Raw genomic sequence first — 13,409 nt, forward strand, 5'->3', positions numbered from 1 at the left:
GTGTGTGTGTGTGTGTGTGTGTGTGTGTGTGTGTGTGTGTGTGTGTGAGAGAGAGAGAGAGGGAAAGAGATGGGGGGGATCCATTTTGAATGAACATGGATTATAACTGAAATACAGTTACTATACAATGTGTCAATAGAAGATGCAAACTAAAGCGTACTGTTTTGGTTTTCATGATAATGGTTGGAAAGAGAGGACAATAGAAAACCCATCCTACACACATAATTAGAAGCTGCTTACGACATTCACATGAACAATATTTTTTTTCTCTGGAAGGGTTCTGGGAAGAAGGGCTCTTCTTTTCCATCAGTTGCAGCTATGATACATTTGTATCATAGTTTTGTATCAGAATCAAAGTGTCCACATGCAGTGATACAACAAAACTTCATAGCTTCTACCCGAGTTCACCTGGTCACATGATACCAGGCAGATGCGTATGTAGACCTGTCATCATGTATGTATCAATGAAGGCAGAGAGATGTGGTAGAAAGCTCTGGGGAAAAGCTACTAAGTGGACTTTGAGTTTAGATTTTTAAATTTATGTCCGAGGTCAACAGTGAACTTTCATTGTCAAAAATCTTTTGAGATGCATCGCTATACGAGCCGCATTAAAAACGTAGTTTTAATGACGTGTGAAGGTTTGTATATTCCTTAATTTTGCATAATTGTGAACGAGCCACACTGTTCTATATGATGGCCGGGGTTAGCTAGTTGAATGGAATCCCTTTGTGTGTAATACATCGGCGTCAGGCATTACAGCTTCAAGGAGCCGACAACAAGGATTTAGACTTTTCACGTTGGGATATTAGAGGTCTTTTATATCCATATAAATATAAAAATATAAAAGGAGCATTAACCGTGATCTTTTTCTGTCATCATAAAAATATGTCAGCAACCAGCCTATCTGTCCTCTTCTGAATCTGTTTAACGTTACCACAGAAATATGTAGGAAAACTGACATTAGGCTCCTCTTGATGTAGCGTTAGCTAGCTAGTTAGCTAGCGTAGAGCAACTGTTATTGGAGCACAGAGTGAAAAGGAGCAGGACTATGGAAGAGTCAATTGGATAAATTCATGTGAGTTCAGGGTTAATACCTTTTGACATTTTTAGCGTGAACAATGCAAAAAAAATACCAAACATCTGTTTTAGTTCACTGGACCCACGGAGCCATGGAGTCCTTTCCAACATGAAATCTTGTAAGTACCAACCAGAACAGAAAGATGTACATTATGAATCAGAGTCCCAGGGAAACTCCAGTCATTTTATAAAGTGAGTTGAAGGTGACACATCTCCTCTTGCAAGTCTCTTAGCCCCGGCCACTCTGCAGCCTTTTCCCCCTTTTTTTCCCAAATAACTCGCTCAGCAGTGTGTTTGAAAAGAAGCCTGCTCTTCCAAATTCCTGCCAAGCCGACATTTCAAAGGGGCAATCTCGACCGATGACAGTTCGCCTCTCCGTCCGACTCCGTGTGCTGCTCAGCCATCCGTTTTACGTCGACAGTCATGGCGCTGCACTGGGAGGGTTCTCAGCATTCTCCGATTGTAGTGTTGTGCCGAGGGACCCAGGTGGCTCCAGGAACTGGGTGTATATTTTTGATTTAGAGGAGTCTTCAGAGGGAATACATTAGAATGTTGTCGCAGACAACAAATTAGATGCGATTAAGTCTCTATTCGCCTATTGGAGGAGAGTGGGGCTGGTCTTTGCCGGCAGATGGGACCCTGATAATGGTCGCTGGTGCTTTGAAAATGAAGAGGGGGGGCCAGTTTGTGTGTGTGTGTATGTGTGTGCAGTGAATTCATATTAACACGGAGTCAAGAAAATGTGCCTTTGCGAGAATGTTGTTGTGCCGGTGTGTGTGCGTGTGTGTGTGTGTTTTGTGTTATGAAAGAGAGTGTGTTATTCAGACTCTTCAAGATTTTGGAGAATGATTTGTCATGAATGGCAGGGACCGTAATGCGGACGGAATGAATTTAAACATTCCTCTCTCTTTCTCTCGCTCTCTCTCTCTTTCTTCTCTCTGTGTGTGTGTGTGTGTGTGTGTGTGTGTGTGTGTGTGTGTGTGTGTGTGTGTGTGTGTGTGTGTCAGTCAGATGAAAGGAGATCTCGGTGAGGGGTAACTCCGGCGTCCTCCGCGCTCCTCGTTTCAGTGGCTCTGATGACAAAATGTGTCGGTGTTTAAAAAAGAGGCCGCCGCGGAGCATGTGCTGACATGTCTAAATCTGAGACCGTCTCGCACTGATAGGGTCTACGCACACGCACACACACACACACACTAACATCTCACAGTGAGGCGTCCCGAGGGCCATCTGGAAGTGCGGAGCGAGGCACAGCTGGTCTCCAGCGAACATCCATGGAGCCCGGACCCCTCATCTGCAAGATCACACTGCGAGGCGCCAATCAGTGACTTGTAGTGCGTGCGTGCGAAGCGTGATTCTAGCTGCCAATGAACCCCCCCTTCCCCCCAAAATATTACGGGAAACGTGTTTGGAATAGGTGTCGCCTGGTTTAAAGTCCACCTCACCTCCATCCTCAGTGGAGTTGAGTGAGTGTGCTGGTGAATGCTGCGCAGACACTAAACATATCTGAAAAATTGCCTCCATCTGTTGGCAGTGGAAAAAATCCGAGAGGACAAATTGAAAAGATTGTGAGGATAAAGCCGTCATAGTGACTTCTTGTTATCAGGGTATTTGTAAAATATTCAGGTTTACACACGCTTGGGGGGGGGGGGGCTAGCTGGAGGCTGCTGACTTGAACTGATTCAGAAGTTTGTGCGAGCGTACAGGGTGTGGGTCTGCATGAACATGAGCCCTATCTTTATCGGTGGACATGTTTTTTTGTTGCTGTTTAGGCTTATGCGGCTCGCACCTACCACCTGCAGCCATACTTACCGCACTGCTCCTCATTTGAATAGTAATGGGGATCCAGCGCGGCTATGCAAACTAGCGGGGCATCTCTGGAAATCCCTTAAAAACAGCTCACTTTTGAATTCATGCTGCATCTATGAGTTACTGGGAGTTTGTCTGGTTCCTTTCTTATCGGCAGCGTGAGGAGACTTGATATCCATTGGGCGTGACGGCAGGCTTGCGGGTGACCGGCATAGAACAGGGCCCGTGTCATGTTGTAAACATTCTCAAGATGTTACAGGAGCTTTTGATTCCTCGTTTGGCAACCGAAAGGGGGGGATTTTTATTTTTCTGAAAATGTGTCGAGGGTTGTTTTTGCACTGTATTCACACAGGGTGAGAGTGAAAGGGAGAGAGAATAACAGAGATATTACTGTGGACCTATCAGTCAAAGATTCCCCTCCAGAAATAGTTCTTGAAGGGGCAGAAAGACCTGTCATATTAAGCCCCTGTTCAGATCTCACACACGGATATCTCCGTGTTCTGCTGAAATCCAGTCGAGATGGACCTCCGAGTTTACACTCGATATCAGAATACCGCTCACATGCGTGTCTTGATGGAACACTTGTCCATGGCTTTTGACATCGCAGCTCGTTATGCAAATAACCACATATGCTGTCCCTGTCCCCCGAAGAAGCTCTCGATCAGAGTCAAAAACATCACAGACTTGTCATCAGCGCTTAATTACGCTCCACCCGGGGGGATCAATGCAGTTGTTTTTGACACTCGAGCAACCTCTTTGAGGTCTGCAACTGTTGCCGCTAATTGTTTCCCGCTCTCGATGGCGGAGAAAGCAAGGCGTGCGCAGGAACGCGTACTTCCACTTATGCAGGGGATGTTCGGATGCGGCGTCACAGATCCCAGTGCGTCCTCGGTTTGTTTTGATCGCAGCCACACCTGTGACAACAGCTGTCCACCTGTGATGCACTCTCATCTGGCTAATATTGTTTCCGGGCTACATGACAATCTGGATGTGTTTGCTTTATTCACTTCTTATGGGAAAGGTTTCACACTCTTCTCAGGTTGCCTTTAAATTCTGACTTGTTCTTGGAGTGACTTTCATATTGTTCTTATTGGTGTTTGATTCAGTTTTTACAATTTTGTGTCTGTTAATTCTGATCTAGTAATGCATTTTTTGTGGTATGTCTTACGTTAATATTCTAACTGTGTTGTTGTGGTCTGTCTAAGGCGGCCTAGAACACAGACTGTATATAAGAAGTGGAAGTGGTCGTGGTGACAGCACCCATTGGACTGCCATTTTGAAGCCTCGAGTTTGGCATTTTGGCCATCGCCATCTTGGCATTTTGCAACCAGTGAACAGAAGTGACTGAGAAGGAGTGACCTAGAGACATCATATACGACTCTGCGACCTGTCAATAACAAGATAGCCCCGCTCTAAATCATACTCTGCTTCATTGTCTATTTGACTCTAAATGGACCATAATTTACTAAATGAACATCATGCTGCAATGAAGAAGACTTGAAACTAGAAATTGAGACCATAAACTCATGTTTACAATGTTTACTGAGGTAATAAATCAAGTGAGAAGTAGGGTCATTTTCTGATAGACTATACTATCTGACTTCTTGTTGTAACCAGAGGAGTCGCCCCCTGATGGCCAGTAGAGAGAATGCAGGTTTAAGGCACTTCAGCGTTGGCTTTCATTTTCAGAACCCACAAATTCACTAGCAGCGCTGTCCTAGCGCAGCTTTACAGTCATGTTAAAACAAAACGGACCACATGTAGACACTTTTATCCAATGCACAGTACAGCTCCAGATGTATATTTGTCCTCAGCTGGCTCGTAACTGCTGTGCTGCCTTTTCTGCTGCCGCACGTTTTTTTTTCTCCATTATAACTCTTTGAATGTGGCCAGCGCCTTCAGCCCAACCAGCCGCCATGGAGTCGTTTTCTTCACTCAGCTGTGTTTTATATGCTAGGCTACCCACTGAGCTACACAGGACTATGGTCTTTGGTCAGGGTGAACTCTCCACAGTCCTCCGAGTGCAGTTGGATTGGCCCCGCACGCGTGGGCAGACCTCAGGGTCGTCATGGGTTCGACCGCAGAAAGCCTGTGTTTGTTCGGCGAGGCGGACCTCTGGGTCACTCCATGCAAGAATGCTGATTGGAGCTAGCATAAGCTGGCTAATGAGCGCTAATTAGGCTAATGAATGAGTTTCAGTGCGTACAGCAGGCATTGCGGAGGAAGATGGGACCAAAAGAAAAATGGACAAGCACGCATCTGGATGCACACACATACCGATGCTTACACATACTTTTCCACATAGCTGCAGGGCGAATAAGTAGAGGGAGGGGAAAGTTAAGGGACATTAGCACACACACATTCCAGTCACATGCTACTGATTCCACTCAAGCTCATATCTGCTGCTGTACGCATGTGTGCACACATCGTATCATCCTCAAACACACACACATACACACACCCCCACCAAACGCACTCCATCTCAGTTAGTCAGGAGCCAAAGATGCCTCCTTTTTTTACCCACGAGCCCGCTTAGCCGGCACATCTGTCGCACTCTCACGGGAGCACGCGCAACAATATGCTTCAGCTTAGACACTCGTGTTTATGGAGAGGACGAGGCTTCTGTTTAATTACTGCTGGAATCTGTCCGTAGTCTGTTCGGGAGTTATTTAATAGACAAATGAGCACATCTGTGGCACGACACCCGTAATGACAAATCATTTTTATAATCTTTCTGATGTACAGCCACTACATCTCGAGGTTCCCTCTCATCCTGGTTTGTGCAGAAGGACACGGCGAGAGGAAATCGGAGCTTTCTTTTACCAAAAATGAATAATTTGATGAGTCTTTACAAGAGGTTTTTCTTTTCTTTAACAAAACCTCATGAGCACACAGACACTCTACAAACCCCACTACAATGCAGTACAAAAAAAAAAGAACCTGGATGTTGTCCCAGACATCAGCAGACCTCCAGACACCCATTCTTACACACACACACACACACACACACACACACACACACACACACCGAAACCCACTTTGGAAGGCAAAGAAATTAGTGAGAGGGTGGCAGAGGGAGACAGCAGAGAGGTCCGGGAGGCTAATGTAACAACACTCTCAATAAGCAGTAAATTGGATCCCTTGTCTCTGCTCCCTGGAAGACACTGAGGCTGGTTGTGGTTTCGTGTTTTCTTCACCCCGAGGTGAAGAAACCCATGCTCAGGCGCCTGCTGGGTGCCCAACACGGCACCAGAAAGTCCAGGTGGCAGCACACCAAGTGCACCCCTTTGGGAATCTGGGCTGCCCGACAAAGTGCATTTGCTCAAGTGCTGTATACCGGAGACCATTTTAAGGTCCTTTTACTTAATTTCGTGCCACTTTATGCTTCCCTTCGTGTCACAGGCGAATGTTGCTCTTTTTTAGTCCAAACAGTGGGTTTGTCTGCTCTGACTTAAGCTGCAAATGTTAGCGCGCTAAGTAGTCTGCAACCTACAGTAGTACCACTATCCTAACAAGGCCGAGGATATCATTTGTACATTTGTGTATGTGAGGTAACGGGTGATGTTACAGAAAGCCTTGATCAAGATCACTGTGTGAGAGCTAAGACTATCAGAGTTCAAGGTGACATTTATCTCCCTTCTTCATTTTTTAGTTTCCGCTGCAGCAACCCCAGCGAAAATTAAGGTTGCATTACATTTCCCAAACTCATCGTTTAGCCCTCACCCTCCATTTCCTCTTGTGTAAGTGAAACATGAGAGTAGAAACAATAATGCTAAACTCTAATATCTGTGGTATTGTATAAGTAGAGTTTCTATAGTAAGTATCCCAATGAGGTTGCGCAGAACGAAATGTACTTTAAAAAAAATGATACTCTACTATAGTAAAGTGGAGCGATCCCACAATACAAGAGTAATGGTGCTCCTTATTTCACGTGTCTCCCCAACCCATTTGTTTTTATTGAACATGTCTACACACCATGGTATTTGTCAAATGTCGACCTTTCTGTAACAAAAACAGTTACATAAGTATGTTACATATCAGCCTCGTCTCTCGCTTGCAGAAACGAACAATGACACGCGGTTAACGTTGCGAAGCGATTGGTTCGGTTCAGGCAACAAAATTACTTGGTTAAGGTTATAAATAAGATCATGGTTTGCGTGAGAGAACAGCGTAACTACAGTAACAACGTAACTAGCTTAAATTAACAACAGCCGAAGCATCGTTATTACGTATCCCGGGTTTCACAGAAACAAACAAATGCAAAAGAAAATGTCCTGGCAGCTGGGCCGGTCCTCCACATGCATCATCGACTGTTGAGGATGCTGACAATTTTGCATTTTGTTCAGGCATAAAGTGCATTATTTATGACACCTTTTGGTTCTCTTTATAAAACCAGTCAGCAAGAAACATTAAAAAGTGAACCATAGATCAAATATTGTTGGCTAGAAATGATTCTATCTACTTGTTTGTGGATTAAAAAGACCAATATTTCCGAGATAATCATGAATATCGCATGATATATCTGCCTCTGTTATCACCGTTAACCTCATGTGTGTTATTGAAGCAACAGTAACTAAAGGTTCTTCTTCATTATGTTATGACTACTAATAAGTACTGAGTAAAGAATCTGAATACTTCAGATCACTTAGCCATAAGGGCCCTCTCCTCTGTCACCCGCTTACCCACTTGGTAGCGTGGATGAAGCGCCCATTCCGTGTACTTAAGTTGCTGCAAGTGAAGGCGGTAAATGGCAAGTTGCCACGGCAACCGTGTAGGATGTCGCTGAGAAGCCGTTGTCGTACATGCCGTACACGTGCACTCAAAACTCACCCTCGCGTGCTAAACAACGGGTGACACACGCAGAGGTCATTATTACACGGAGCCCCATAGTTTTCTGTCCGCTTCATATTTTTCTGCACGCTGACTTTGTTTTTCTGCCATTTAAGTTTAGCCATTCCGGCAGGCTGTCGCTTCACCTTTGTCGCACGCTCGCTCTGTTTCTTTCTCACCCTGCTTTCATTGTGTTATCTGTCTCACACAAACACACATGCGCGCACACCCATATATACAATGGAGACACACACACACACACACACACGCATGCATGCAAGAAAAATATAGAAACCAAACTCACGCAATCACAGCACCGCAGGCTCCCGCAGCTCGGCTGTGGTTCCCCCGGCGCCAGCTCAAGGTCACAAGGACATAAAGGAGCTGTTGTTAGACGGAGCAAGAAAAAGGAGAAGTGGAGGTAGAGAAGAAGCATTAAAAAGATAGCGAAAGCTAGTTTTGGCCCCCTGAAGCCAGCGTAACGTGCAAAAACAACAGGAGGTTGGCACTGAAGGAGAGGAGGGAGGAAGGGAGGTGAAGGTTGGTTCACAGGGCAGAGGACGTCCTCCTGCGACCTCCTCATTCAAATCTCAGTAACACTCCCTGGTTAAAAGAAAATCCTCTCTTTACATCGGAGTCGGGATGAGGATGCACAGCAGGTGAATCATGTGGGAGGCTTTGTACTGCCACTTTTTCAGGAGACATCTTGCCAAAATTTGCATCCTGTGAACCGGTGTTCTGCTTTGAGAGGCTTGGTATAGATTTCCTGCATTACTTATGAAACAGAAAAAAATACAGAAAAAAAAGGTCAAAAGGTCAAATAGAAAAGATTTGTGTTGAGCACGCAGGAGACAGAAGATCTGACACACACAGGAAGCGCTGTGGTTAGATTAAACGCTTTTTTATTTATTCATTTTTCCGGGCTGCTGCATGTTAAATCCACACATTGATATTCACGGCCATCAGATGGCGGCCTGTTTCGTGGGCTGTTGCATATACACACACACACACACACACACACACACACACACACAAACAGACACCGTCCAGGCAGACAGCTGGTGTTGAAATATGGGCTAAGAAAGCGCCTTCGTCTCCATCGACAGGTGACGGAACGCCAATGTGAGGGAGTGCAGCTGTCGCTTGTTCACGTGCGTGTGTCTGCGAGCGTGCGTGTGTGTGTGTGTGTGTGTGTGTGTGTGTGTGTGTGTGTGTGTGTGTTTACGCGTACGACTCTTGCGTTATGCGGCGCACAGAACGTTCTGCATGTAGGTGTGAATGAGGGTGGGATTTTTATCACCGGCTGTCAAGTCTCCCTGCACTTCATTAGAGCTCCGCTGAAGAAGAGACAAGGCGGCATCTCGCCGTCAACATCAGCAATCACCACCAAGTGTGTGTGTGTGTGTGTGTGTGTGTGTAGGTGTGTGTGTGTGAACGAAGAGCTTTGCCTCCAACTTTGCCCCGTCAGCTCGGCCCATATTCACAGACACACACACACTGAAGGCAGCATCAGCATTCGCTGTCACACTTCTGTACAAGCTACAGCACATCCACGGCATCATCAATACAGCAGAGAGTGTGTGTGTGTGTGTGTGTGCGTGTGTTCGTTCTGTAACCTTCCCCTTGTATATTCTATGGCTAAATGAGAAATGATTTTCTGCCTCACCAGTCTCTTAACCCCAAACCTGGACAACCCTCAGGGCTCATTATTATTTTTCACTCAACAACCATTGCTGTGTCATTTAGTTTATTTTATTGTGGTTTAATATGTAGAGTTATTAATACAAAAACATCTAAATATATTTTTAGAAAATGGCTTTGGCAGCATAGACACTTAAATGTAGTTTTAAAATGTTCTGTTTTTATTCTTGAGCATCATCTCATTTATGCTTTCTCCCAATCCGTCTCCCCTTTTCTTCTACAGCAAAACATATCTTCTGAGCCCGTTGTCGCAAGCAGACTTGGTTTACTCTAAGTTGTGATCGGTGTCTTCTTGCAGGCGGATAACATAACTTTTGGGTGCATGGTGACATAAAATATGTGAGAAAAACAGCTCAAACAGATCTGCTCCCTTTTTTTTTAATTTTTATTAGAGAAAACATGTAAAAGGTAGAAAATAATTAGACCTCACAACACATTAACACTGTGATGCCTTGTTCTGCACTGTTGGCTGCCATGTTAGCTTCTAAGGTGGCATTTATCTGCGCCGTGCGTCTGTATGAGAGAGAATAATCCACACGGGGAGATGTTGTATCCACGTTTTAGAAGAAAGCGGCACGCGGAGCGTGAAGGCGAGACGAAGTACAGACGGAAGGGGACGGGAGAAGCAAAGATAATCGAGAGAACCCGTGAGATCGAGGCATTCGGTGACTTGGTAAAGGGTTCACGCATGCAGCGGAGGGGGAAGGAAGCACTTGTTAACACATGGCATCATTGCTTATATTTAGCAGTACGAGCAAACTGTCAAAACACGTCGAAAAGCAGCGTGCATGCAAACAGACCGATGCAGTGATACACACTGTCTCTCTATTTCTGTCTTTCTCTGGCACACACACACACACAGAGCCAGCTGTGTGGTGGAAGCAGGTGTCACTCTCAGCTCATTACCCCTGGCAGGGTTGATCACCCTGTTTGGAGAGCAATAAGACACACCTCACTGGAGAGATAGAGGGATGGGGGGGGGGGGGGGGCTGAGGGAGGGCGGGAGGGAGGGAGCAGTGGCCTCCTGCTTTGGGAGATAGATGGGTTGAGAAAGGTAGCGAGTAAAGAAGAGGCGGTGTGCAAATGGTGCGTATGGTTTGTGAGATAGGATGAGGAGGGAGGAGGGGAGAGCGTGGCGGGATGGGAGTTCATGGGTGAAGAGGCTGTTGGGTGAAAACGAAACGGAAGCAAAAGCCGGAGATTTATGACAATTTGGATGACGTTGGTGTTAGTTTTGGCCATCGCTTCTATCCATAATAAACACGTTGCTGAGATGTGGGAGGGCCTCTGCGTCATAACAAAGAGAGAGAAAAAGTCGGACCGACATTGGATGAAATGAGACAGGTTGCAAACAAACCCCAGCTTGCCCAAACATATTTGGAGGAGAAAGCAAAGGTGAAGGGTAACATTATCCCCCAAAACTGTTTGTTGTAAACTTCCAAAAGACTACATTTCCAGGTTAAAATTTGACCCGTTGTACTTGCTTGCGAGTGAGGGATTATCACAGGCATTCTGGGCGCACTTGCTGTCGTTTATTTTACCTCCGAAATAAAGTAGTTTAGATAATCTGACTAAAGGTCGTCTTTTCTTGCCCCATCCGGCTCCTTTGTACGACCCTTACGTGTGTGTGTGTGTGTGTGTGTGTGTGTGTGTGTGTGTGTGTGTGTTCTGGTTTGTCATACATAAAAAACAGAAAATGTCCCTGTGAGGTGTGTCAAACACTCTTATGCACATACATGTACACACGGGGTAGAGATACTTCACAAGTCGCGTTCAGTATGGAATTTCCTTCAGCTGTGATATACTATCCCATTATATAGCTGATTACAACAAGTTACTGTGATGCATGCGCTGTACGTACTCCTGTAATTACACACATATTTTTCAGAGTGTTGCCGTAAATAACACCTTCTCGCCCGCGCCGGTGAACTTATCCACGTGTGTGTGTGTTGTGTGTCTTCGCAGGTACGACTACAAAGAGATGCTCCACAACTCCACCTTCTGTTTGGTGCCCCGCGGCAGACGACTGGGCTCCTTTCGCTTCCTCGAGGCGCTGCAGGTAAACAAAGCAGCACATAAACCAACGAGCTCCCCCATTATGAGGAAGCACTGCACATGCTGTAGTAGATCCATGCCCCGCAGCAACATAACCGGGGAGAACAAGGATCCCTTCCTACACTCAATGCTCCCACTTAGCACTAGTTTTAATGGTGCGACTTCTCGCATTAAAGGATCACTAAATCATTACCACCGTTATTCTCAGACTAATGGTGTAATTTACATAAACAAGCGAGACCTTCACTGAGAGGATTAGCAACTTTGTCCTGCCTCCAAACTGTATATATATATTTTTAATGCAACACGAGAAACATTTAAATTGCTGCCTGATCTTGTGATAATTTAAAATACAAAACAGAAAGGTGCTCACAGGGCTTCTGGACAAATTTGTAATGTGTTAGAAAAGTCCTGATTTTGATTGGAGCTTAACATTCGTTTTGATCAAGTTTCAGATTCTGATCTTAGTTTCTACGTAGTTTCCATGACGGGATGATGCTATGGGAGCGAAGTGAATCCAGTCAGGTTCAGCTTTGGTGATGAGTTTGCACAGTCGACAACCGTCTCGACAGCGCTGACCTTGGAGGGAACGGAGAGCCGGAAGAGTCCAAAAAGAAGGAAGCTAGCGTAGCCAAGTAGCTGTTGAGCACCGTCCACTTTTATCTGTGTACAAGCCGCCACACAAAAGAGAAATAGTTAACGGTTATGAGACAGGAGACAATGCTAGGCAATGCTAGACAATACTAGACATGCGTTTTTTTAATAAAACAGTGTGAACTTATCATCCTGTTAGCGTCCAAGAACGCAAGCTAGTAGAGCTTTTATCCCCCTCTCTTTAATAACTCTTTATTAAATGAAATTATTTACAATCTCTAGAAAGGAAATGCCAGGGGACAGTAATTGGCCCTTTAGTGGGGATAGTGTAAAGAAACTAACCGATGAACCCTGTCATGTTCCCAGCTGGGTAGCGTGTTAGCACTTATTAGCCACAGTTCTCCAGTACTTAACTAAATATTCGATGTGACGCCCTTCGGGCTGCTTTCACACCTGTTGCTCAGTTCACTTGGTCCGGACCAAGAGAAAAGCATGTACTTTTGGTGTCACAAAGAGAAGAGCTCACAAGGAAATAATTGAATTATTAATAATAAAAGAACGGGGTAGGGCGAAATTATTCTGGGCTTATAACTGTTGGACCTCTTTTTAGCGGACTTAGTGAACTGACAAAGTACACAGTCGTATAAAAGCACAGCAGTTTTAACAGTTTTATACAGATAAATTATACGACTTTTTCCTGAACAGATTAGTAGTTTATTAATAGTTTATCTTTAAAAATAATGCCAAAATCCCACAGTAGTTTATCATAAAATCCTGTTTTCTTTCACACCACAACCGAACCGCACCAGAGTCCACTTGGAAGCGGACTTACAGTAGTTACAGTGAACCAAATTTACAGCCACAAAGATGGTAATAGTTTTTTTTCCTCATTGTTTCAAAATAGATTAAAAACACGTTGTGGCAGTGGTGTATGAACATCAACATGGTTTACAAAGGTACAGTCGTGAGATCTTTGCGCTTTTTCAAGTGTAACAGTTTGTCAAGGTCAAGTGCACGTTAAGTTAAAATGACTACATATAATGCACCGTAACGCCTCACTGTGCTGTATGACCATAATAACCCCGTGAGATAAATTTCCCCCCATGTGGAGTCATTCTCCACTGGATCTGCATTTACCTCCACTTACCTCAAAACCTCTTGAAATCTACGCACTTCACTTTCTTCCTCTCTCCCCTCAGTTCATCCATTTCTATAACTGCACCGTGCTCTCCCGCATTACTACTGCACTGTCCTTTACCTCTCCTAACCGTCCACAGAGTGCACCCACATAAGTGCGCTTATCTCACTATCGGCTGCCACACACACACACACACACACACACACAC

At 45.0% G+C, this 13,409-nt stretch overlaps 1 protein-coding gene across 1 annotated transcript in view; it reads left to right on the plus strand.

Moving 5' to 3' along the window:
* ext1b (exostosin glycosyltransferase 1b) overlaps positions 1-13,409 on the plus strand; it is a 119,731-nt gene that overhangs the window by 73,416 nt on the left and 32,906 nt on the right. Inside the window, exon 2 of the mRNA XM_031866485.1 lies at positions 11,380-11,473. Coding sequence (XP_031722345.1) covers positions 11,380-11,473 — 94 coding nt within the window. The remainder of the gene's footprint in view (positions 1-11,379; positions 11,474-13,409) is intronic.

This window comes from Anarrhichthys ocellatus, unplaced genomic scaffold (genome assembly GCF_004355925.1).
Source record: "Anarrhichthys ocellatus isolate YVR2014 unplaced genomic scaffold, GSC_Weel_1.0 scaffold35, whole genome shotgun sequence".
Lineage (NCBI taxonomy): Eukaryota > Metazoa > Chordata > Actinopteri > Perciformes > Anarhichadidae > Anarrhichthys > Anarrhichthys ocellatus.